The sequence below is a fragment of the Panthera leo genome, chromosome E3 (assembly GCF_018350215.1).
Source record: "Panthera leo isolate Ple1 chromosome E3, P.leo_Ple1_pat1.1, whole genome shotgun sequence".
Classification (NCBI taxonomy): Eukaryota; Metazoa; Chordata; class Mammalia; order Carnivora; family Felidae; genus Panthera; species Panthera leo.
Genome location: NC_056694.1, coordinates 31,579,655 through 31,605,216, shown reverse-complemented (window position 1 = coordinate 31,605,216; position 25,562 = coordinate 31,579,655). Strand labels below are relative to the sequence as shown.

The 25,562-nt window shown below is 44.0% G+C and overlaps 1 protein-coding gene across 2 annotated transcripts in view; it reads right to left on the bottom strand.

Moving 5' to 3' along the window:
- TXNDC11 (thioredoxin domain containing 11) overlaps nt 1-25,562 on the bottom strand; it is a 59,730-nt gene that overhangs the window by 21,426 nt on the left and 12,742 nt on the right. The window contains exons 4-5 of one of the 2 annotated variants that reach the window (XM_042922949.1): nt 23,626-23,755; nt 13,749-13,842 (exon numbers count right to left, since the gene is read on the bottom strand). In XM_042922949.1, coding sequence (XP_042778883.1) covers nt 13,749-13,842; nt 23,626-23,755 — 224 coding nt within the window. The remainder of the gene's footprint in view (nt 1-13,748; nt 13,843-23,625; nt 23,756-25,562) is intronic. The other variant, XM_042922950.1, reaches the window with a different exon arrangement.

The following is a 25,562-nucleotide window of genomic DNA, read 5'->3' as shown; positions in this document are numbered from 1 at the left end:
TTATGACACCTCATACCAAAGAGCACACCCAACGCCCAGATCTTGGTTTCTAAACGCCATTCTTCGATAAAAGAAACCAGGGCTCCCTGGAGAAGAAGCCAATTCCAGAGCTGAGGCAAGGAGAGTACAAAAGGAGATCGAAACGTTTTGTGTCACAATAAAGATGTGCTCATAAAAAGGATGAAACTTGTTCAAAGGACACAGGAGCGAACCCAAGACACTCCTAAAGGTGGAACCTGCAACTATCTGAGCAACAAAATAAACAATGACCACTATCCCTGAAAAGTGTCAAGGTCATACAAGACAAGGAAAGACTAAGGAGATGTCACAGGTTGGAGGAGATGGAGAAAAAAGAATTAAAAGTGATGTGGGATCCAAGACTGGATACTGGAACAGAAAAGAAACATCAGTGAAAACATGGGAAAAATGCAAATGAGCTTTGCGGTTCGGTCAATGATACTGGGTGGCCTGGGTGGCTCAGTCGGCTAAGTGTTGGACTTCGGCTCAGGTCAGGATCTCATGGTTTGTGGGCTCGAGCCCCGTGTCGGGCTCTACGCTGACAGCTCAGAGCCTGGAGCCTACTTTCGGAGTCTGTGTCTCCCTCTGTCTCTGCCCCTCCCCTGCTTGCGCACGTTCTCTTTCTCAAAAATAAACATTAAACATTTGTTTTGAATAAAAAAATATAATAATAATAATAATAATAACCATACCAATTTTACGTTCTTAATTCTGGCCCAAGCACCTTTATAACAAATGGTTACATAATATGTGAACAATGGGGGAAGCGAGGTGAAGGTAGAGATTTGAGGAACTCCCTGTCCTATTTCTGCAACTTTTCTGCAAGTACAAAATTGGCTCAAAATCAGAATTTTAAAAAATGGCACAGCAGGTAAGTTCAGATGCCAATCTGTCAGAAGAAAAAGCAGGATGTAAGAGAGGGTATGAACTGATGGAAGACGCCACCCTCTAGGAGAAGGCTAAATCTTGGTGGATGCCCACAGCTAAGAAGACAAGAAGGAAAGGAAGGAGGCAGCCAGTGACGAAGTTCATGTGAAAGTCTGCCAATGTCAGCAACATGGTTTATTGGAGCAGAGGAATAATAAGGGACAGCCTGCCCTGTAAGCTGAAAAGGCCCATTCAAAAACCTGTTTAACTGCACTAAAAAGAATGGACAGCCTGCCTGCACACAGCAGATTCTCGCACGTCCAAACATATCACAATTTCAAAATTTTATTTTTCACACATAGAGAGATCTACGAAAATCACACATCTATTTTAAGTTCCTGCATATAGCGGAAATCTTGCTAGAAGAAGCAGCTTAAATTTGCACTCTCATGTGTACAAGGAGTACTTGAATTAGCAGGGGAAGTTTATAGCGTAAGAAAGACACAAAAAAATAACACTTCTTATCTCTATGCCCAGAACATTTTCTGTTAAGCAGGGCTCCAAGGCTTTCTACAGTAGGGAATCTCTGTCATTTATAAAGTGAGTAATTTCAGGGGTTCCGAGGTGGTTCAGTCGGTGAAATGTCTGACTTTGACCCAGGTCATATCTCACAGTTCAGGGGATCGAGCCCAAAGTTGGGCTCTGTGATGACAGCATGGAGCCTGCTTGGGATTCTCTCTCCCTCTCTCCCTGCCCCTCCCCTGCTTGCTTGCACATATGCACGCTCTCTCTCAAAATAAATAAACATAAAAAAACTTAAGTAAATAAATTCAGAATAATGCTCTCCCCTCCTCCACCAAAAGGTCAAACAATGACAGACATGATCATATTCAATTAATTTTTAAAAATGTAAAGTCTCTTCACCACCCAGTGAAAGGTGTCACAGAGACCACTGCAAGATACAGCAAGACCAGGAAAGAACGTCTGGGCAAAAGCAGTGGTCGCTGAGCAGTTCCTGCAGCCGGTCCCTCAGGCAACTACGCGGGTCAAGGTGACCACCGCGTGAAGACCGGCGATACGCATCCGTCGCTTGCTACAAAAGGCGCTGAGCCCCTGGCCCCGGGTCCCTCGGCTGCGAGGCCCACAGCACACACGGCCAGCATCTGGGCCCCCTGTGCCACATCACGGTTCGCGTGCACTCGGTACCAAATGGTCTCACTTGGATCCGATCATCGGGCCTCTACTTTTGGCGCTTAGGCAAACCGCCCTTGTGATCTTCTGAGGCTGGGCTGCTTCTGTGCCGCTGATGCAAAGCTCCACCCCTGCTTCCCCCACTACTCCCCCCTAGAATGGCTTCTGCTGACCTTCTTGTGCCTTCCATCTTCCACGGTCACCATTTACCTCGCGTCAGCCACCGAGGACGCGCTGAGGATGCGAGAATCTGAAAGTCCATCTGGTTTCTACTCAGATCCATCTGGCTCATTTGGGATCTCTGGTTTACATCAAGATTTTTGTTTTGGGGCTTTTGCATACTGTTTTAACATCAAAGTACTTTATTTTACTTAAAACCACATGACTTAAATTCAATTTTTAATATTAAAACTTCGGTTTGGTACTGGGGTAAAGCACACACACACCGAGGCAAGAACTACCTCGTGGAGGCAAAAATGTTAAAACTCTCAACCATTCCAGAAAGAGTAACAATAGTTTCTTTTGTTAGCAAAGAGGACAGAGTTTTGATGGCTTCAAAATTAATAATACATTTGCCTGAAGGAACATTATACAACTCACACTCAGCAATGACAGGTAGCCGGGAGCACAAATCTGACACATTTACCTCGGGGATGTGCTTGCAGGGGACTCAGTAGTTCAAGAAAAATTTGCGTCACGCTGGGACACTGGGGTCAGAGGCCTCTGTCCACAGCTGCACAGTCCTATATGGGAGCCGCTACGCTAACAAGCACTTGAAATATGAGCAAGTAAGGGACTCAATTTTTATCTCTACTTGATCGTAATTAATTTTAAAGCGACACTCAACTCAGTCCCTGGACAACTCTGAAGTATATATAAAACAGCTTGAGGATATACCTCTTTTTCCACTGTAATTTTTACATAATCGAAACACAGATCAGGTGTTTCCAATGAAAATTCAGCACCTGAATTGAGACATGCTGTTAAGTGTAAAAGCATAAGAGACTTGGTTCAAAAAATATCTATAAAATATCTCAATAGTTTTTACACTGACCGCCTGTTGAAATGGCAATAACCTGAATACACTGGGCTAAACAAAATGTATTATTTTATAGATAGAAGTTATTTTTACCAGTTTCTTAACTTAAAAAAATTTTTTAAATGTTTTTCTTCATTTTTTGAGAAACAGAGAGAAACAGAGCATGAGGGGGAGAAGGGCAGAGACACAGAATTCAAAGCAGGCTCCAGACTCCAAGCTGTCTGCACAGAGCCTGACGGGGCTCAAACCCATGAACTGCGAGATCATGACCTGAGCAGAAGCTGGCCACCTAACTTAACTGACTGAGCCACCTAGGTGCCCCTCTTCTTAACTTTTAATGCAGCCACAAGTAAATTTAAAAATATCTATGTGGTTTATGTTCCATTTCTATTGGACTATGCCACAGTGGTAATCATGAAAAAGTGAGATATAAACTCAGGAAGAAAATTAGGCTGAGATAATAAATCTAGCAGCCAGTAAGTCTTTTTTTTTTTTTTTTTAGAGAGTGAGCGCATGCATGTAAGTGGGGGAGACGGAGGGAGGGGGAGAGAGAGAATCTTAAGCAGGGTCCACGCTCAGCACAAAGCCTGACACAGGGCTCTATCCCAATGACCCTGGGATCATGGCCTGAGTCAAAATCAAGAGTCAGACACTCAACCGACTGAGCCACCCTGGCGCCCTTAGCCAGTAAGTCTTAATGATGGGCAATGATCTGGGAAGGAGACCTAAGAATGTTTCTCACACTTTTTTCCCCACAAAAACCCCTCCAACAGAAGAGAATGATTACTTTTAAACTTTGTTAAGTTTATTTATTCTTGAGTGAGTGAGAGAGAATCAGAGGCAGAGGGAGAAGCCCAAGAAGGCTTCACACTGTCAGGGCAGAACCCGATGCACGGCTCGAACCCACAAACCTGAGCCGAAATCAAGAATCGGACATTTCACCGAGTCACCCAGATGCCCCAATTATTTTCATTTTTAATAGTGTGTGTCCCTATCTCTCCTTCAGGAAGGAAAAGGTGGGTCTCCAGATCTTGACTCTAGGTATAAAACCACTGAGCTTGTGAAATTCTCTCAGAAGCCTAGAGCTAACAGCACCTGGTGCACTGCAGAGTAAGGCCCCCAAAGATACACTGAAAGAACGCGCAGAAACACTGGAGCTGAGCAGTGCAGAAACTTTAACATCAGGACGGGCATCCGTGTGAACTAATCTGTCAGGGATCGTGGAGCGAAACATAGTATCAGGTCAAGAAAAATACTCCTAAAGAGAACTGCTAACAAGTAAAGCATGATACTTTAATCCCACTGGATCAAGTCTTTTCACCAGCATAGTTAGGAGGCCACAGACCCCCTGGGAAAACAGCTCTCCTGTCTGTATTCTGGGCAACAGTGACATCCCAAAAGGCAAACCTGCATCACGGAACCTTCCACCCTGGGAACGATCCTCATTTTACTCCATACTTTGCCATTTCTATTACCTTCTGCTTTCCCAGTCTCCTTTCCAAGGTTTTAGACAAGGCACAAAAAAGGGAAATGGGATTGTATTAAAAGGAATAACTACTCCCCTCCCGTTATTCGGCATTTACACAGTGATTCATAATTTTTCAATGGATGATTTCCCACATTTCCAATAAAACATTCATCCAGATGCAAAAAACCTTCAAAGAAATGTAACAGATCACAGAAATGTTTGTTTTCAACATAACGAACTGAAGCTATTACTTGCATTTTGTCCCTAGAAATGTCACTTCGAGATGTGTGTATTTTCAAAAGTCAGTATGAGGCACAAAGCAATCATCTAGAAATTAATCTGGCACTGGGTGCCCGAGACGACAACACGCGCATTCCGGGGCTTGCCATGACACTGCTGAGTGCTAAGTAGATACGGAACTCTTTCGCTGGGACTTCTACTTTCTCTTGAATTAGGGAGGACAGAAATGTACCTCCAAATGCATTCAGGGGAGCACAAAATGCAGCGATACACATGAACTGACACCCGCACCCCCTCCGTCCCCATTTAACCAAAGCACATTACAACGATCAATTCAAACACTTTCCTTGTGCGTACTGCGCTTAAATTCCTTTCTGTTTTTACACCTTCAGAGAAGGAAGGACTTCACAAAAGAAACCCACTCGGTTACAAATCCCTCCTCCAACCCCATTTAGGCTGCTCTTAGTTAGGGGTCACACCTCCTTTTATTTTTTTTCTCACCAACAACCCTTCCCCGATATAAAAACAATTCTTAGCTCCCAAGCTTCCAAAAACAGGCCAAGGTCCAATGCAACCAGGGCATCTTACAGATGGAAGACCAGCTGGAAGGAAGGACCGGGTAGTCTGTGGTCCCACAGGGCACCTGCCACTAAAATGACTTATGAGGAGGCTCAGTCTGGGCCTATGGGAACTTTGTGCTGGGAAGACACTAAGAAAGCTCAAGGGAACATTAGAAAACAATGCCAGCTGCTGAGTGGGAACACGGCCAACTAGTGCAGCACGAGGTCCAGGAAGGGGGTTGGTGGGATGCACGTCTCCATTCCATGTCCCTAACGTGCCAGACGTAACGCTAGCAAGGCAGTGTTTATAAATGCCACAAGGCCTTGAGGTAGGCCTGGAGAAACCAGAAAGGCGGATGTTAACTAGGGAAAGGGCTTCCAGTAAAGCAGCGTCAGGGGCAAAGGCCAGGAGGCGGGAAACACCATACTGGGTCATTCTCCTCATCCCAGGACAGCACGACAGTAAATGGGAGGAAGGGGATCCTGGCTTCCTACCTCGGCTCCCCGTGCACTGCTTCGTGACTGAGTCAGCTCCCTCCACCGTAACAAAGTTGCACAGATTCAGGAGATTAAAAGACATAAAAGGACACAAATTAATCTCACGGTTCTGGAGGCCAGAACCTCCAAAACGGGCCTCACTGGCCTAACATCACGGGGTCAGCAGGGCATGCTCCTTCGGGAGGCTCCAGGGGAGGAGAACCCAGGTCCTGCCCTCTCCAGCTTCCGGTGGACCCCCTGCGCTCCTTGGCTCGCGGCCCCTCCCAGCTTCAAAGTCAGGGGCGGCAGGACAAGTCCTTCTCAAATTGCATCACTTTGACACTATTCTTTGGCTCTCAATTCCAACTTTTTTTTAAGTTCATTTATTTGAGAGAGAGCGGTTTAGGGCGGGCGCGGGGAGGGAGAGAATGCCAAGCAGGTTCTGCACTGTCAGCACAGAGTCCGACGTGGAGCTCAAACTCACAAACTGCAAGTTCAGGACCTGACCCGAGACCCAGAGTCGGACACTTAACCGACTGAGCCAGCCAGGTGCCCCTGCTTCTCAATTCCAATTTCAAGGATCCTCTTGATTACACTGGGCCCACTCAGATAATCCAGATAATCCAGGTCAGCTGACCAGCAACTTGGGTTCCTGCTTGCCAAGTAAGGTACCATACTCACAGGCCGTGGTGATTACGGCGTGGGTATCCTTGGGGGGGGCATTATTCTGCCCACCGCAGTGGCCTCCAGGGCGTTAACAACCTCCTGAGGGCCTGTCCCCCACCTGAGACAGTCACAGCTCCTCCTTCAGAGACTGGCAGTGAAGACTGGCTCATCCAGACAAAGGGCTTGACTCAGGGAAGGGCTCAGCCCAGCATCAGCTTACCTACTCAACTTTACATCAAAAGTGGTCAAGTAGAGACTGCAAATGGGTTTGTCTGCACTGAGTTATTTCGCTATAAGCTTGTGACTTCATTACAGAGGATCCCTGAGAGTTTTTCAAGATTTTAATGTTTTTGGTTCTTTGGAGTCTTACTCCAGCTTCAAAAACAAAAAACATCAAACAAGCAAACCAAAACCTTGAAGAAATAGGATTCTCTCTCTCTTTCGCACACACACACACACACACACATATACCTTCAAATAGGCAGAAACAGGACAACCTTCAAAAGGTAGAACACATCAGAAAACAATTAGAAAATGAATATGATGCTATTTTTAAAATATAAGGAATTCAAAAAATCAAAATAGCTATATTCCTATATGGGTTCAAGGAATCAAAACAACTACAGATGTGACCAAACTTGCTCCTCAGCTTCCTGCACACCTTCTGCTTTCCCCCACCCCTCCATCTTCTCTCTAGTTTCCAACACACTCACCTGAAGGCTGACAACTCACTCTCCTGGGAAACCCTTCCCGCCCCAGCACCATCCCCTCTGAGCAGCTTTCCGTGACCTGATGTGGATGTCCTGCCTCCACACTCCAACAACCTGTCACAGACCCATCCCTGGACTCACACTGTAGGCGACCCTACCTGCCCACCACACTATCTGGCGGTACTGACTGGTACTGGATTTATTCATCTTTACACTTGGAGCACAGATCTCAAATGTCTGTTGAGTTAGTCATGCTTCTGAACCTTAGAGTGCGGGGAGGTCTGCTTTTGGCCTTAATTCTTACCCAGAAGCATTTACAAGGCTTAAGAGAGAAGTCAGAATGGGAATAAAAGCATCTCCTGTGAAATAGAATGACATCCTTGCTAAAATAACGGCACCTAAGAAAAAAAGCAGTTTTAAGTACAGGAACAAAAAGTATGGAATTTCTAACACGCTTATTCTAACGTGCACTAATCGGTACCCAGAGGGCCTCAGAACACAGGGCGATACTTAGGAAAAGATTTCCCTCTATGAGTGAGGACAGTGACAATGAATGAGATCATCCAAGAAATCCAACTGACCCTAGAACCTGTTTCATTCACGAGAATCGTTAAACCCAATGCCTGATCCAAACTCCCAAGACCCAGGAACCCAGGAAAAAAAAGGAATCTCAGAATCAACGCTGCCTAAGAAATCAGTCCCTCGTTTTTTCTATACCTTTGAGAATATCTGTCACAGAATAAGAAAACCCTACCCTTCAGACTTCTTGATGTTGTATAAAATTTCAGAATCTAACAGAAAAGTGCTCCAAAAAAATTAGCTTTATTCATGAATAAGGATATGGAGGAGACCATTTTTTCTGTGCCTTGACCCAATTCAACCAGCAAATCACAGCTTAATCCGACGCCACCTGGTGGAGTAGAGGGACCCTACACTGGAATTTGAAGTCCTTACTCTAATATGGAGCACCTGGGTGGTTCAGTTGCATTAAGCGTCCGACTTCAGCTCAGGTCATGATCTCATGGTTTTTGGGTTCGAATCCCCCATCAGGCTCTATGCTGACAGCTCAGAGCCTGGAGCCTGCTCCAGATTCTGTGTCTCCCTCTCTCTCTGCCCCTCCCCTGCTTGTGCATTCATGCGCTCTCTCTCTCTCTGAAAAATGAACAAAAAAAAACCCTTCCTTTAATAAATTCCTCTGTAAAAAAATTCATTACAACAGTTATTTCCCAAAGGTTCCCTAGTCATATATGTTTAGGAATTCCGAACGGTGGCAGAAGAAAGTAGAAAGGACATCCTAAATTCATGGTTTAGTGTATTCTCAAGGTAACATTTAAGTACCATGTGAATTTCAGTTCAATTCATGTGTCAGGGGACTGTGAAAAGTCAGTGGAAAGAAAGCGTAATTACGAAGAATGCATCAGGCAGGGGTGCACCCAGTCCAGCTGTGACCACTGCCTACACCCTGGTCTCAGGAACCCAAAAGTCTAGGCATGAGGAGAGGTGGGGGGAGGGGCCCAAGGTGACTTCACATCTCATTGTTCAAATCACTCACTTGAGCGATTTCAAGGTACAGTGCCCTGTATTAGAGCCATTCGTTCAACCTTTCCACGACAATACTGGTCAAGCAGGGTGCTGAAGCTGGAGGAGGGGAGGACAAAACCCTGGCCTCAAGACACTCGATCGAAATACTATCTGAACAAAGCAACTCAAATCCTGGTGGGAGAGGGCTGTAGTCACTCCCACAGGGAGAACACCAGGCCGCTCAAGGAGAAGCTACAAGCAAAGGAAGGCCTGTCCGTTCATTAGTCAGTCAGGGTACACGATACCTGGTGGAGGTATCAGCAGAGGAAACAGACCCAATACTTATTTTGAGCCCTTTCCACCAGCTGGCTTTCTCATGAAGCTACTACAGACATTAGGACTATGATCTTACTCACAAGGTGTCGCACACATGACGTGGCCTTATAAAGCATGCTTTACTCTTCTCCTCACCTTCTCCAATATCAGTTAGACAAACTCAAAGAAAAGTTAAATGTTTTGTTCAAGTTTACAGATCCCGTCCGTGGCGGACAAAAGGTAAGGACCAGGCAGTGCGGGCGCCCAGGCCACGGGTTCCCCCACTCACCGATGCTGCATCCCTTTTGTAGAGGCCAAATGAAAACCAGGATCAAAACTGGTTGCTAATTTTCTTTTCAGAAAGTCACTGAATCAAAGCAAACTATAACAACATTGTACCAGAACAGTCTTACAGCAAATAACGAAATAATCATAAGATGGGAAAAAAATCAAGTAAGCAACTTAAAAACACTGACCCTTCTACCAAATTTTCTTTGGGCAAAAGAAGAAAGCCTGCCTGCCAAGATCAAGTGTGAAATGGTTCGAAGAGGCTTTGCGGTCTGGGGAGAGTGGAGAACTGTATGAGACTGGTTTCCCTCCAAATCCTGAAACACACACAGACTGCTGGCCCACAAGTCATCAATCACTCAGCACTCAGAAATGATTAAACATTAATGAGGAATGCCTAAGGCCTATTATAAAAAACAAAAAGGTTTGAATAAATGAATAATCATGCTGTGATCCTTTTAGAAAAAGGGAAGCCAAATATTGTGAACGTGGCCCTCACCTCTAAGTCAATTTATACCTTTAATACAATTACAACCAAAATCCAGCAAGATGCACGGATGGATTTAAAAGAAGATTCTAGGGACACCTGAATCATGGCTCAGTCGGTTAAGCGTCCATTCTTGGTTTTGGCTCAGGTCACAATCTCACAGTTTCGTGAGTTCAAGCTCTATGTCGCACTCTGCACTGGCAGCAGGAAGCCTGCTTGGGATTCTGTGTCTGCCTCGCTCTCTGCCCCCACCCACCTTGCACTGTCTCTCTCTCTCAAAATAAATAAAAATAAATTAAAAAAAAAAAAAAAAGAAGAGGAAGAAGATTCCATGGGACACCAGAACCAGAGGAAGTGAAGTCCTGACTTTAGCAGGTAGTAACTTACAAAGCAAGAAATGAAATGGTATTTACTCATACAAAAAGAGGAATCCAGACCAAGAGAAAACAAAGAAAAAGACCCTGGGACACAGAAGACAACACTCTGTGATAAAGCCAGGCATCATCAGGATGAGGAAAAATGGAAGCATTGTTTTGTAAATGGTGATTAGCTAGTAAGAAGAGGAGGAAAAATATATTTTGCCTTGTATGTTAAGCCAAAAGAAATCTAGGTAGCATGAAGAGCTAGACAATTTTTAAATTTAAAAAGAAAACGAAGTAATTAGTGATCAAATTTTTAGGAAAAAAAAAAAATCAAAGAAACCAAGGAAAAGAACCACAGATTTAACTACATGAAAATACAGAAGTGTTATATAAAAAACAATAAAAGTAAAATGAAAATGGCTAGGGAAGAAATGTAACAAAGGGGCCCACACCTCCTAACAGGGGGACCTACATAAACTCACAAATCAACACCAAGACTTGAGATTAGCCGGTGAAGCAAAGGCCTGGATAACTGAGACGAGCGGAAACAGTTAAAACGACAAGAGAAAGCAGTCAATATTAAGTGGTCAGGTGGAAAGCCAATATTCCCTATTTCCCTTATAATAACGTGTAAAACTATCAAACATTAGACAAACGGTTTTAAGAGAACAGCAAAGGGGCGCCTGGGTGGCTCAGTCGGTTAAGCATCACACTTCAGCTCGGGTCATGACCGTGGGGTTCGTGGGATCGAGCCCCATGTCGGGCTCTGTGCTGACAGCTCGGAGCCCGGAGCCTGCTTCCGATTCTGTGTCTGCCCCTCCCCAGCTCGTGCTCTCTCTCTGTCTCTCTCTCAAAGGTAAATAAAAACATAAAAAAAAAAAAAAAACAAAAACCAACTTAAGAGAACAGCAAAGTACCACGGAACCAGATCTCACAACTGAACGCCTACATTCCTGAGGCAGGCATATACTCTTAGCCCTCTCCCAGCACCTGAGGCAGGCGTGTACTCTTAGCACTCTCCCAGCACCGAGGCATGAGGCTTCACATACAGGACATTCTCCAAATTCTTGGACAGCGATGGCCGGCCAGCTAGCTTCGAGACAAATGTCAGAGTCCTGGCTGTTTCTGAGACAGTTACAAAAAGACTGAGGCAAAGGAAAGGTGTGCGCATTTCGGGAACACCCGTGCACTGCGCCCGGACATGTGCTTTCTACCGCAACAGTCTAAACGCTTCTTTGGTTGAGCTCTGTACAATCAAGCGTTGAGTGTGGCAAATGTGTCTTAGGCCTCAATCTGTGGACACAATCTAAACACAGCCCTGCCCTAAAATTTACATTTCAAACTATAACATAAAACAACAACACCACCAACAAAAACAAACAACCAGCGGGCACGTTTCTCTTACCGAACACCTACTATTAAAAGTAAGTAAGACACCATGTGACTGCTGGGTATGAGAAAGCAACATAGAAAACAAACAAGACGCTCAAGGCAAGATTTCTTTCAGGGCACAGATTATGGAAAGGTATCATTCCAAATTTGTCTTTTGCTTCTAAAAATGGTTCGTTCACCTTAAGGGAGAGGTGAAAAACGATGAATTAGAATGAATCTCAGCTCTCGCAAAGTTCAGACGCAAGAGGGTTTTACCAGACCCAACTAGAGTCGCAAGTAAAGGTAATCTGACTGGATTTATTCTGAGAAGAAACGTCATGTAATCATTTGTCAATATTAGTGATTTGGCCGAAGAGGTTCATTTTTGTCCCTTTGAGTAGTTTCTAGCCATGTGTCACCCTCCTTGGCTTAGACAACGAAAAGAAAACACAGGCGAAAAGTTACTCTCTTCACTTGGAAAGGTTTTTCCAAAAAAGAAGTCCTATTTTGGAAACCTCTGAATGACAAACTAACTTAAGATGAATCATTAGCACATAATATAAGCTAACTGGATAATAAAACATCCATCCATGATCGAGAAACACCCTCTTCAACTCAAGAACTTGGACGCTACCATCATTTCCGGGAATGACTGCAGATTAGCCTTACATGTACAATTTTCAGTTGGGACCTCTGAAGAGCTTTCATTTTCTAGGAACATTTTTGAGGATCTGCTTCTTAAGCTTTTTTATTTTGGCAGTATGTTGCTTCCAAAATTCAAACTTTCACTCACTAAGTCTTCTCAGTCACCTGAATCTGTGCAGCTCGGAATCTTTCAAGTGGACAGACACATACTTATGTGACGGCTTAATTTCCTCTTGCAATGTCGCCCAAGATGAAAAACATGAATAGATTCTCTGTGCACAAAACCTTAAGGCAGTGTGTATCTTAAAATGGCCAGTCATACGATTGTTCAAAGTATTAATATTCTACTATTCTAATCCCCCCCCCCCAAAATGTTGAGGCAATTTAATACCCCAGTAACAGAAGGATATTTACGTGTTTTTGGTTGATTTACTGGGGGAAAGATGACATAACTATCAGTCTGGTCACTCAGCAAAAAGCAACTGAAACACCACGATGTGCCAGATGCTGAAGAAAGAACACTAAACCGAAGACACACAGGCCCTACCCTCAGAAGTCTCACGGTCTGGGGAGGAAGACAGACGTTAAACAAATCTCATAACTTCATACGTAAACACAAACCATGTCCGGCACTATGAAAGAAACCAAGCGGGTAGCCAAATGAGATGGGGGGAAAGTGTGGGGTGTTTGAACTGGACCCCGAAGGGTGAACAGGGGGTCTGCTGTGTGGGGAGCTGGGCCCGAGAGGCCGGGGAGAACAGACTCCCATGTGAAGAAGAGAGGGCAAGAGCGGAGACCAGTTAAGGGCCCATTGGTCTAGTCCAGGGGGCGGGGGAAGGGGCCTGGACCAGAGTGGTAACAAAGGAGACAGAGACAAGGGAGCAGAACAAAGTGTACCGGACAGAGAAGTGAAAGGAGGTTGTGACTGTAACAGAGGAAGAACATGGGCAATGTGAAAAGATGGCCAGGATACAATGTTTAACTTTACAAATAGGGACCTCAAATAAGAGGATTCCACCAAGTAAAAGAATAGATAGGTAGGTAAGCAGGTAGGTAGGTAGATAAATAAATTTGAGAATAGTGAAACTGTCAGCAGGCTTAGGCTATAATGTGGTATGACTTTCCTACTTGTAAAAACACTTCCTGAAGGAAACATATTCCTAAATCATGGTACATCCGACTGGCAATAATACAACCACTAAAAACTCTGACCAAACCTTGTACCTACACACTCAAAAAAGATGTTATGCTATCAATTCTCAAGTACAAAACACGGACTTGCAGACACAGGATGACCAAGCCACATTTTTCAAAAGCTAAACATCTAGGAGACTCTATTTGAAACAGCATGGTATTGTGTTTGTCAATACAACACAAAACAGTGTAACCATTTAATAAAAATACAGAGAAAAGGAATCAGAACATTTTAAACATATAAACATGAAGACAACGTACACAAAAGAAAGTACCAATATACACGCATTTGCTAAAAGTACTGACATCTAGATACGAATCGTGTTTACCTTTCTTTAATGAAAGTAACGCTGAAGTGAAGAAGGTCAAATAACCAGGAGGCTGGGGTGAGCCACTGAACTCAAAGTACCCGAGGACTCCAGGCTGTGGGAACAAGAACAGAATTGGGTGACTGACGTACCGTCGGCCACGGCGTGACGCGAATATTTTAGGACATCATGATTTGGCAAGTGCCACCTGTCGTGCCTCAGTTCTTAAAAAGCCTAAACACGTGGGGAAAGCTGGGGATAGGACTCAGCTTTCCCTCCATTTCGGCAACAAGCGGGGAAAGGACGGAGGCGCAGCTTACGGGGGGGGGGGGGGGGTGTCAGAGCTGACACTTCCTTCCCTCTCCCCAAGGTCTCTCCAGCCTCTTCGGACAGTTCTCCTAGGTCCCTGGCGAGAAACCTCACCATCAAGTTCAAGTACTCATGGCTTTTGTTTAGCATCTCCAGGCATGTTGTATCAATGATTTCTTTGTAACCTCTCTCTGACTTCGTCCTCAATCACTTCCTCTCATTCACTCCAAACATGCCTTCCCACTTACTGGACATCAGGTTATATCTTTCAAGGTCATCCTTCCAGGGGCTCTTTCCTACCCCCCCCACCCCACCCCAGAAGCCCGCCGCCCACACAACGGCAATCCTCCTGGCTCATCAGGTCGGTCTGCAGAGGGCTCGTCTCTTGCTCTCTTGCTCCTCCCCTCCTTCCTATCCATGTATTGCCACCTGCTCATCCCATTTCTCTTAAGCTTCACCACAGGGCGCCCCTGCATTCTGCCAAGCCAGTTAACTGTCCAGACGTATTCTGCCTTCCAGGTCAGGATAATTTCTTCCTTGTCTGAAGGCTCTGTGGCACCAATTCTGTCTGGTGTTGTTCTGACAGTATCCATCTTAAGAGCCAAAGTGGGAAAGACTGCCAGGCCTGGAGTCAGAAGACCTAAGCTCCAGTCTGACGCTGAAGGGTCTAGGGTGGACCATTCAACGGGAGGCCTCGGCTTCCTTCTCGGGCAAACGGGGACAACGCATCATGGGGTTACTGAGAAGAATGAGCCTGAAAGAGCACTAGGCAAATGTAGACTCTTTTGGCCCGAAAGCACGCTCTTAATACATAAGTGGAGCTGATTTGATCACTGGGACAAAATCAGATCCCAAAGCTAAAGGAGAAACTGTTATCTGTTGGTAAAAGTTTACATCAGCACATGGTATAAAAGAGGAAATTTCTCATCTGTAGTGGAACACACTATCTTTCAAATCTAAATCACTTGCTTAGTCTCTTAACAAACGAACTGGTTTTAGAAGCTGGGATAGTCAGAATGTTTACTTCTAACACCTAAAAAAAAAAAATCATAAAAATAATTTATTTTTCCAACAACTGAGGAAATCAAAAAGCAAAGTTATTGAAAACAGGATTTTCTTTTGCTTAACTCCTTCAAAATGTGTTTAACAAGCCAACCCAGAACTGGCTTAAAGGAGAATTATAGTGTTTGGGTTCCGAATGTTCCAAGCAAGGCTAGGTCGGTGTAACAAGCCTTTCTACCACGCACAAAGGAAGACAAAATCCTGAGAAATTCTAGGCACTTAGTTAAAACTGGGCACAAAGGTTAACAAAAATGTAAACTGATAGAAAACAGACTCATTTAAGTTTCTTTAAATTCTGACCAATGTTCCAAACCCAAATCAAATGGAATAAATCCATTCTGCCTATTAAAATTTTTGTGGCTAAAAATCAAATTTCACTGCTCACTCGTGTGGCCTGTGAGCATGTGCAAATCTACGTGCACGACACAGCTGCACACGTGGTTCTGCACACACATGCACACGTGTGCACACAGCAACGCAAGTAAGAAAAATGTGAATTGTGAGTCTTCAGGGGAAACCCAAATTAAGCCTTTAAATACGAGTAATGGTTGGACCATTCGCAGGGGTCCTGTGTAGACACCTTGACCGCGTAAAGGTTTTCTCTTGCTGATGGTGTCACTGCTGCTGTTTTCTGAGGAGCTACGTAGTTCAGATGAAGGAGACTCTCTTTGCAGAAGAACTCGTAACGAAATTTTCAAGCAGTTTGACCAAAGTAATTCCATAAACAATACGAAGCACACAACCCCATAAGAAAAACTATTTTCACTTCTCATTGCCAAAGAAATGAAAATCCTAAGATTCGACAGCTACAGGAGATGATAAAAGGCTACAGAAACTGTAAAAAAAAGTAGCCACTTTGAACTCGAGAAATGGGCAAAGTCGATTTCAAGTGTTACTTTTCAAGTATTCACAGTACCATTAACGGTCTGTATTAAATTTTGAAAACTGGCATATTTCAGAATGTAACTTGAAATATTTCAAAATAAAAAAAGCAAAGAAGTGAGGTGATAATTACCTGTTTATTTCTACTGCCAATTATCACTTAAACGTTACTAAACCGGCTCTGGTTGTGCTTTAAGCAAGACAATTATACCGACCACGTCCCTAGAACTTCCATGTCTCCCAACAGCTGTCTCTGAGCCACTATTAGGTTCCTCCATGGTCCCTTCTCACATCTGGAAAAGGGGGACTTTGGGGAACACAACATATGCATATTCACATACCAGGACCTTTCCAGATCCAGGCCCCTTGTCTGCTCAGCCGCAAATAAACCCAGGGGGCGCTACAGAGCAGACAACCCTATCCCGCCCCCCCACACCTGCAAGGCCCTTTCGGATGAGCTGGGCGAGCACATAAACCAGGCGCTGGGACACAGGCTGTCCCTTCTCACTGGATGCTGACCCACGTGTGAAGGTCTTCCGACCCCAGGTTCCCACCCCAGTGTCCCGTGAGTCCGCTCCCGGGATGCTTAAGCAGCCACCACGCAAACAGTCAGAGGAACTCAGATGCCAGTGGTGTTCTTCCTTCACGTGTGCAGCTCATCACAGGTTTAATCAGGACACAGGGCAGCAAAGCAGCAAGACCCCTCTGGGACCTCGTCTCCTACCAATCTCCCGTCTGCTCTGGCTCCACCGGCCCGATTTCTGCCTCAGGACCTCCGACTCACCGCGCCCGCCCTCTGGAGCACTTTCGCCAAGTTTCCTCAGGGCTGGGCCACACACAGGCTTCACTGTGACTTTCTGCTCAAACCTCATTTCCTCAGAGAGGTCTCCTCTTCCTTCCGAAACAGCTACACCCTACCTCCCCGCCCTCGTGTCTATCCTATCCCTCTTCTTTCTTTGTCTGGGGGCACTTATCTGAAATGACGTCATGTGTTAGCTTCCTAAAGCTGGGGTAACAAATTACCACCCACCTGGTGGCTTAAAACAAGAGAAATGCATTCTCACAGTTCTAGAGGCTGGCAGTCCAAAATCGAGGGGGGTAGCAGGACCGTGCCCTCCCTGGAAGCTCTAAGAATCCTTCCTTGTCTCTCTCCTAGCTTCTGGGTGGCTCCAGACGGAACTTGGCCACACCCCTCCCACGTCTGCCTGTGTCTTCACCCGGCCTTCTTGCCTATGTCTCTGCGTCCTCTTATAAAGACACCGATTAGCGGGGTTAGGCTCCACTCTAAGTCCAACATGATTTCATCTCGTGATCCTTAACTAATGACACCTGTAAAGTCCCTATTTCCAAATAAGGCCACGTTCTGATGTTCCGGGGGGGGGGGGGGGGGGGGGGGGTAGGGATTTGGGGTGGACACTACTCAACTCCCTGCACTTTGTCTGTGTTCCTGTTTGTTATCTCCGTGTTTACCCCCACAAAACAGAGGGACTCTGTCGTTCATCACTACATACCCAGCTCCGACAGTACCTGGCACGGAGCAGGCACAAAATAAACACTTGTGAACGAGTGAAAGAATGGAGACAAAAAGATAAGGGAGACAAAGCTCCTCCGTTAAGTTGACAATTCAGCAAAGAATAAAATATGATGAATACCAGACTCTAACTTGACCCAGTTTGCGTGTTTTTAATTCCATTCCATGGGGGTAGAGTATATTCAGCACCTGCTATAATGAGGTTGGAAACAGGCTATTTATAGGAGGCCAGCATATCCTTGTCAGCATACACGAGTTCTCTCTCTACTAAGTGAACACCATTTGCAGGGTGGCATAAATTTCAGCAAATGGTGCACACACCCTCTAGTGGCCGTAACACTAGTTACTTCAGAGTGCTTCTAGTCCAAGGCAATTGAAATATTTCTGTACTAATGTTATTATCACACCCTGAAAATTTAAAACCGTTTCGCTCAGTGCTGTCGAACTATGAATTGATAGAGGCAGTATCTGTTAATTTGCTCAACATTCAGAGTTGACTTTTACTAACAAACAATAGGACGGCAGGTGCCAGGCATTCTACTCCATTTTCTTCCACAATACCCGGGTTTTCTCTCTCACCTGGCAATTTTCCTAACACCTGCTTCCCCCACCAAAAGATTGCTAAGATTCTCCCCATGCCACTTAAACTTAAAACAATGGTGGTTTGCCAAAACTGCTAAGAATGAATGAAAGTATATATGCTAAATCACTCATCTTAAATGGATAAATTATAGAAATTCATTAAAAATTACAAGGAAAGAGTTCTAAATAAACTGTTGGCACTGGTGGGTAGATTATAAGGCACAAATCAGATGATTCTGTCAAGGGTTTTAAAAAATAAAAAAGCAAGCATTACTGATGTAGAAGCTAGTGATACCAAATCAAATGATACCTTAAGAAATACTAAAATTAGAACCGTGTTAGATCTAGTCTCTTTGCCAGTGACATTACCATCACTGACTCCTATTCCCTAACCACTGAACTCAAGAGCCACCAAAATGACCATGTCATATGTGTGTCCATGCTGTCCACAAGTCATCAACTAGACTCTCCTGTCTGCATCTCAAATAGGCAGGAAGAACCCTCCAGGAAGAGGGATTCCAGTTAGTTGGAGTGAATGCAGAAAGGAGAATGTCTTAACATGGTTTGTCAATGAGAGGACTTCCAGCTCTTCTCCCTCGTTGGCGAGTTTACTTCAGTTTTTAGCTACATTCATTATTTATGAGGCAGGTATGATTTATTTTATTTTACTTTATTTTTTTAAGGAATCTCTACACTGGACATGAGGGTCAAACTCACAATCCCAACCAAGATCAAGAGCTGTGCGCTCCACCAACTGAGTCAGCCAATTGCCCCAAGGTAGGTATGACTTGAGTGCACATCCGGGAAGAAATTCTAGACCATACCCTGCCTCAATGTTGGGGTTACCAAAGAACACTCCCAACCCTGCAGAATAAATGCAAATGGGCCAATCAATAACAGGAAATGGTAAAACTCTGCTGCTTTAACAGGTCAATAGCCATGGCCCCATCCTTAATCAGCATTCTTAAAAAACACTCCTGAAAATGAAGGGAAGAAAGTTGAAGTCAAATTAAGAGGCCGACACCTTCAAAATTTTTCCATCCTGAAAGAGAAAGGCTCAAAAATGACATAAAATAGTTAAATATCCCAAGTTTTGACCTCTAGATACATAGTCAAGTTTCAACTCCGGGACCTCAAACATTTCTTCGTACACAAGGGAGAATCTGGGGAGCAAGAAACTCTAAGCCATAGTCCAGTCTCCACTTAGGGTTAAATTACACCCTCCGTACTCCATCTTTTCAATCTGTTCAGAAGGATCTTATCATTTCTGTCTTACACGGCTATTAGGAGGATCAGAAGTAAAAGCACGTGAACACTGGAGGGCACTTACCAGGGCTAGTTTACACACTCTCGTTTGCTAATAATGAGCTAAGTATTGGGGAATTTACAGAATATTTACAATATTCACCCTTTAATGTCTTTCTGTCATGTTCCGTAAGTTAAAGGCAAAATTATTTTCCTCAACATTGCATCTGGGCTCAGAGTCCTACTCTACAAACAAAACCGGGGTTAGTGACAAACGGATTTGCACAGGTTTGAGACATCAGAGCGACATAAGCATATACACATACGGTCAGGATGCGTACAATATAATAAAAGTTTACATTCAAAGTTGTTAACTTCAGAATATCATCACTACTCAAGGAATAAATACTAATGGCACAATTTTGTGTCGGTCCAAACTACTCACGAATATCTGGATGAGAGACAAACTTACAATTAATCAATATGGTTTTTCTAAAGAGGGGAAACTACCAAATGCATTCCTACAAGATGTCACGAACACACCTAGAGACATAAGCAAAAAGCAAACAAACCCCAGAAGTACCACAGAAACATTCATGATTCAGCCTAATTCGGATATACTCAAATTTAAACACGCTTGATACTGAAATCCCTATTAATAAAAAATATAAATTAGGAGATAAGGGTTTTGATAAAATTATCTTTCGTTAGTAAGATTTCTTTAAATTGGCAAGATCCTTAAGATATTTAGGAGGCATGCTTTTGGGGGAGGGGCACCAACAATGTGAATAAAAGGTCGAGTATCAGGGAAAGCTCTGCTGATGACAATACAAGTCATTCCTGGGGCGCCTGGGTGTCTCAGTCAGTTGGGCATCTGACTCTCAATTTTGGCTCAAATGATGATCCCAGGGTCATGAGAGTGACCCTGTGTCAGGCTCTGCACTGAGCGTGGAGCCTGATCAAAGATTCTCTCTCCCCGCCCCCCACCTGTCTCCCCTGCTCATGTGTGCTCTAAAATTTAAAAAAACAAAAAAACCACCATACACACACACACACATACATATACGTACGTATGTATGTATACGTATGTGTGTGTGTATGTATACATATGTATATGTGTGTGTGTGTGTACGTGTATACGTATATATGTATAGGTATATATATACATATATATAATTTCTGTCTCTAATCTTCCACAGATAACACTCCAGAATTTTCTAGTCAAGGCACTGCTTTATTTTCATATGCTCTCTGCCCTGTTATACGCGGATAAACTTGGAACAATCAGATGGTGGCATTCTGTGTGCTACATGAAAAAAAGATGTGTTTTTACTAATACCTGTGAGACATTGAAGGCCTTATTTGGAAAAACAGTAATTGAAAACAGAGGTTCTCAACTGAGGCGATTTGTCCCCACCCCAGGGGACATATAGCAATGCCTGGCTATTTTTGGTTGTCACAGCTAAGGGGGGAAGGGAGTGCTACTGGTATCTAATAGGTGGAGGCCAAGAATGCTGCTAAACATTCTGGAAATCATGGGATAGCCCCCACCCCCAAACACAGAATCACCTGACTCCAAGCGTCAATCAAGCTGAGGTTGAGAAACCTTAACTGAGAGGAACATCCAAAAGTATATGGTGCTCTGGAGTGGGGCCTCCAAAAATCCCTGTATCCTTCCTCTCTCTACTCAACTCTCAAAGCCATGACAGTGGCTTCATTTCTGGATCTAGAATTGTGCCGTTGTGCTATCTTATAGACAGCGCGTATGAAACCCAGACCACATCTACGCAGTGTTGGTACGTCTCACAAGTTGAATGGTTTCACGAGCCCTGTGCTGGGCCTGACTCCTGAGTTCTTCCACCATTAATCAAATATTGTCTCTTGCCAACCAGACAATTTCACCTCAGTGAGAAGCAGCCCAGTGACAAAGATGAGACCAACATAATAAAAGCAATCTACCACTTCGGGAGGAAGCGTTTTCAAGGCCGGCAGAAACCACACAGGGCCCCATCCTGGTCCTGTTTGAAAGGCAGGCTAATCATCGTTGGACATCATTCTAACTAAGTGGGCTGCCGGAACACAGCCTTGAGTAATGTCGCCGGCACGTCAGTGCATCTGATATAGACTCTGTCAAACTCGGAGCGTCATCTCTGAAAGCACTGCTGAAAAGCAGATTCAGAGAACGCGGAGGCTAAAGGTTAAGGAATCAGCCTTGCTGCTGTCACTATGAGGGACTTGTCTCTCTCCTGCAGAGCCAACCACAGAGACATTAGAGAGGTAATAAATAAAACAAGATGAGAAAGAACACTGATACAGATGTCCAGAGGCATGGTCTGAAAAATACTTCCCAACCAATAATGGATGAACCTTCTTCTGCCTGCCTCTTTCCAGCCTCTAAACTTCACCTGGCCAAGACCAGAGGGATTATCTGAGCCAATTCACTTAACTCAGAGATGAGAAATCTGGGTAGATGAAAAATCTGCGTAAAACTCAGAAATCAGAGACCGCAAACGTCAGGGCTACAACGCAGGCCTCTAGCAATCCCTCCTTATCATGTGATCCCTGCTAAGAACTGGCTCAGAACTCTCCGGATACAAATCTCTAACAGGGCATTTGAAGATAATGAAGCCGCCTCTTGGTGCTCTTATTCAAGGCTAAATGATATCAACTTTTTCCCTATTTTGTGTGTGTGTGTGTGTGTGTGTGCCACAGCTCCTCTGGCATTCTGCTTTACTTTTGAGGAGAGACTGAATGAAAATGTAAAGAAAAAAAAGAAGGTTGTGTTCTGTAAAATCCCTACAGAGCCTACCTGAAGGAAAACCTCTTTGCCCCTGCACACAAAAGATTTCTTACGTAAGTAGGGAGTTCCAGCAAGTACTATGCACGTGGGGGGTTCTCTCGATAGTGCTGAATATCCAGGATTTTTCCATGATGTCATTTCTACTGCTAAATTTTCGTTTCTTGGGACTACATCCACTAGGCATTTTCATGTCTTATGTAATTCCGATTTATAGATGAAAACATGGAGACTTAAAGAAGTTAAGTAGCCCACAGGCCACATAGCTAACAAGTGACAGAGCTCGGTGTCCTAAGTCACCATTTGGCTGTACTGCCTCCGTGCCTCTGTCATCCACTGGAAATCTACATGAAAACCCACTTCCCACACAATTCTTACACCTAACTGTCCTTGTTACACCAAAGGACTAGGCCCAGGTGCCCTGCCTCCCAGTATGGTTCCCGCCCACCAGCGTGCCTGGGAAGAACGAGAGCCAAGCCCACGAAGGGCGTAAAAATCTATCTAGTCTCCACGTAAGGTCAAGGGCACATTCGCACTAATTCACATCTGGGAACTTACAGGCTCAGTACCTAGATATTAACACCACCGCCCAGGAAATCTACCCACAGTTAACAACACATCAAAGAGTGTTGCTAACTTGACTGAAAAAGCTGTGAGGTCCCAGTAAAAGAAATTCATGTCCAGTCTACAGAAAACCTCCCTAACGCAAAAGGTAAAATCCAACCCAATCACAATTAGTAAATCCCTCAGTGAGGTCTGGGTTCATAGGGTTTATCGCTCAGGTACTTATGGTCCTGATTTTGTTGTACCTAAGGATCATTTTTACTTTCTACACCCAAATGTGATTTACACTTGTTCCAGGGAATATTTTTGTGGAACTATTCTTATAATCTACTGAGATTATTTTAAGCTTTGTACTGGCCTCTGAAATAATAAGCTGTCCTGAACACACACTGAAGATCCTACGAAAGTGATTTACCACGGGATGAAGCTGGCAATGGGAAAGCAGCAGAGAACCATGTTAGGAAACTTTCTGTTAACAAGGCCTTGAAACAGTTATGCACTTTATAAAACAGAAAGGCACACATTCCTAGGTTTTTTTAAAGCTAAACTACAACTAACACAAAAAAACAAGGAGTTCACAGTAACATGCCATGAGAGTCAAATAAAATGTTTAGACATTTGCAGTGCATAAAAATTGTAATTTAATTCTTATATCCTCTAAGTTCATCACAAGACAAATTGAAAATTGCTGGAAATTCCCAAATGAAAAATTCACAAGGTTTTACAAGTGTTTTATTCCCTTAAAACTCACTTGGCCAAACCATCCCTATAATCAAGTATCTCAAAAAGCATTTAAGCGGAGCTTATCTATAATGCGATCTTTTCAATGCTGCAAATCAGGAGGTATAAAAAACCCTTCTAATGTACACAATCCAACACCACCCGGTGAAGCCTTGGGGACGGGAGGAGATATGAAAGACAAGTACCTCGTAGTTTGAGAGAAAATCTAGTAACTCTGATTGAGATGGGATGTAGAGAAGTGGTTTCATCACCCGGCGGACAAACTTCTCAATGTAAACAGCACTCATGGGGCCTTTGTATTCGATTGGTCCAAAACTAGTACCAAAAAAATAAAAAAAAAATAACAAATAAAAATAATACACCATGCATTAGACCTGTTACGTGTAACTGAAATCATCAACACCACGAAACGAAAATGTCTCGCTTTAGGATCCCGACTGCTTCACAGGGAAGTAGCCTTCTGTGTCCCAGCAGGTGAAAGGAGGGCCAACTAAGCATTTCAGGTGAGGAGAGGTACAAACAGCCACTGCCCTTCTATGAGCTTAATTCAACTGCAAATGGAATTTCAAAGCAAAGAACATTCATTCATTCTAGCCTCTAGAAAAGAAAAAAAAAAAAATCCCCAAACAATAGTTCTTTAAAAAAACAAAACCAAACAGAGAGGCAATCCTGGAAACTGACCAAAACTGCTACAGGATTCCAGGATCTTAAGTACGTAATTCAACAAGCAGAATTTACTTTTACACATCACTCTTATGTTTTTTTATTGTTTACTTATTTTTGAGAGAAAGAGACAGAGAGAGCGCAAGAGCATGAGTGGGGGAGGGGCAGAGACAGAGGGAGACAAGAGAATCCAAAGCAGGCTCCAGGCTCTGAGCCGTCAGCACAGAGCCCGACGTGGGGCTTGAGCCCATGAGCCATGACGTCAAGAGCTGAGCGCAAGTCAGAGGCTCAATCGAATGAACCACCCAGGCACCCCATACACATCACTCTTAAATAAGAAACAAGGTACGCACTTGGCCCTTGACCCACTAAAATGTACTTATTAAATATTCCCACAGGCACTTACACAAGGGATCACTAAATCACCTTAAACCTATTTGAAGTTTTATTGCAACAAAATAAGATTATGTGAAGGGACAAAGCCAGGGACCTGCAAAAATGGTCTTATTTTCCTTTCCAGCTGTGCTGAGGGATGCCCAGGAATTGGATTTCGCATTGCTAAGCAATAATACCAACATTCAGTTATCCTTCTAAGCTAATCAGAGTCCTCACATGGCTTTCTTCAATCTTGCACAAGACAGACATTCCTCAAATATAACTGAAGGGTATGTGGCGGGGAAGTGGAGTCAGGTGAAATTCAACAACTCCATAACCATTCTTCTGTCCACACAGAAACTGACATTATGCTTCCTGTTCATTGCAGCAATAAACAGTCAAGAATTACATAAATGCTGTGAGATCCCAATAGTAAATGGTTATGTAAATGAACACACACACATAATGTGATGCGATGACCACAATTCCTCAGTGTGTACTGCAAAAGATGAGGCCAAACAAAAGAATGTTAGCATGAAAAGGTAAAAACAGCATTCTACATGCACAGCTGGGAGACAGAGTTAACAGTTCTATCAATTCAAGACTTGTAACTAACTTAAGTTCAAAAATTACCACCGCCACGACCCCATCGGCTGCCAACAATGCTTAATTTAAAGGAAGAAATCGAAAAATCATCTGATAGTTTATTTTCTTCCGCAAAAAGGGGCCAAAAACCTGGAAACCTCATCTACTCAGGCAAACAGGCTCCGGGAGTGTTGCTATAAGGATCCCAGTGACTTGGGAAAGCGGAGGAACCTCGGTATGCAGGACGCACAGTGCATTTTACCAACACGCCATCACTGCCACGACCACAGGACAAGCTGGTCCAGGGCTGCAGGGCCTTGGGGAGAGTGTTTTAAGAAACGATTCCCTGCTTCAGAGCCTTTAAAAAACTTTCCTCCTCACTGGTATCAACACACGCCAAAAAATGAAATCCACTTAAGCAAAACAGAAAGTCTACTAATTTCTTCAAGCAGCTACTACGACACTAGTTTCGCCGTTACAAAAACAGCAACAACAAAAA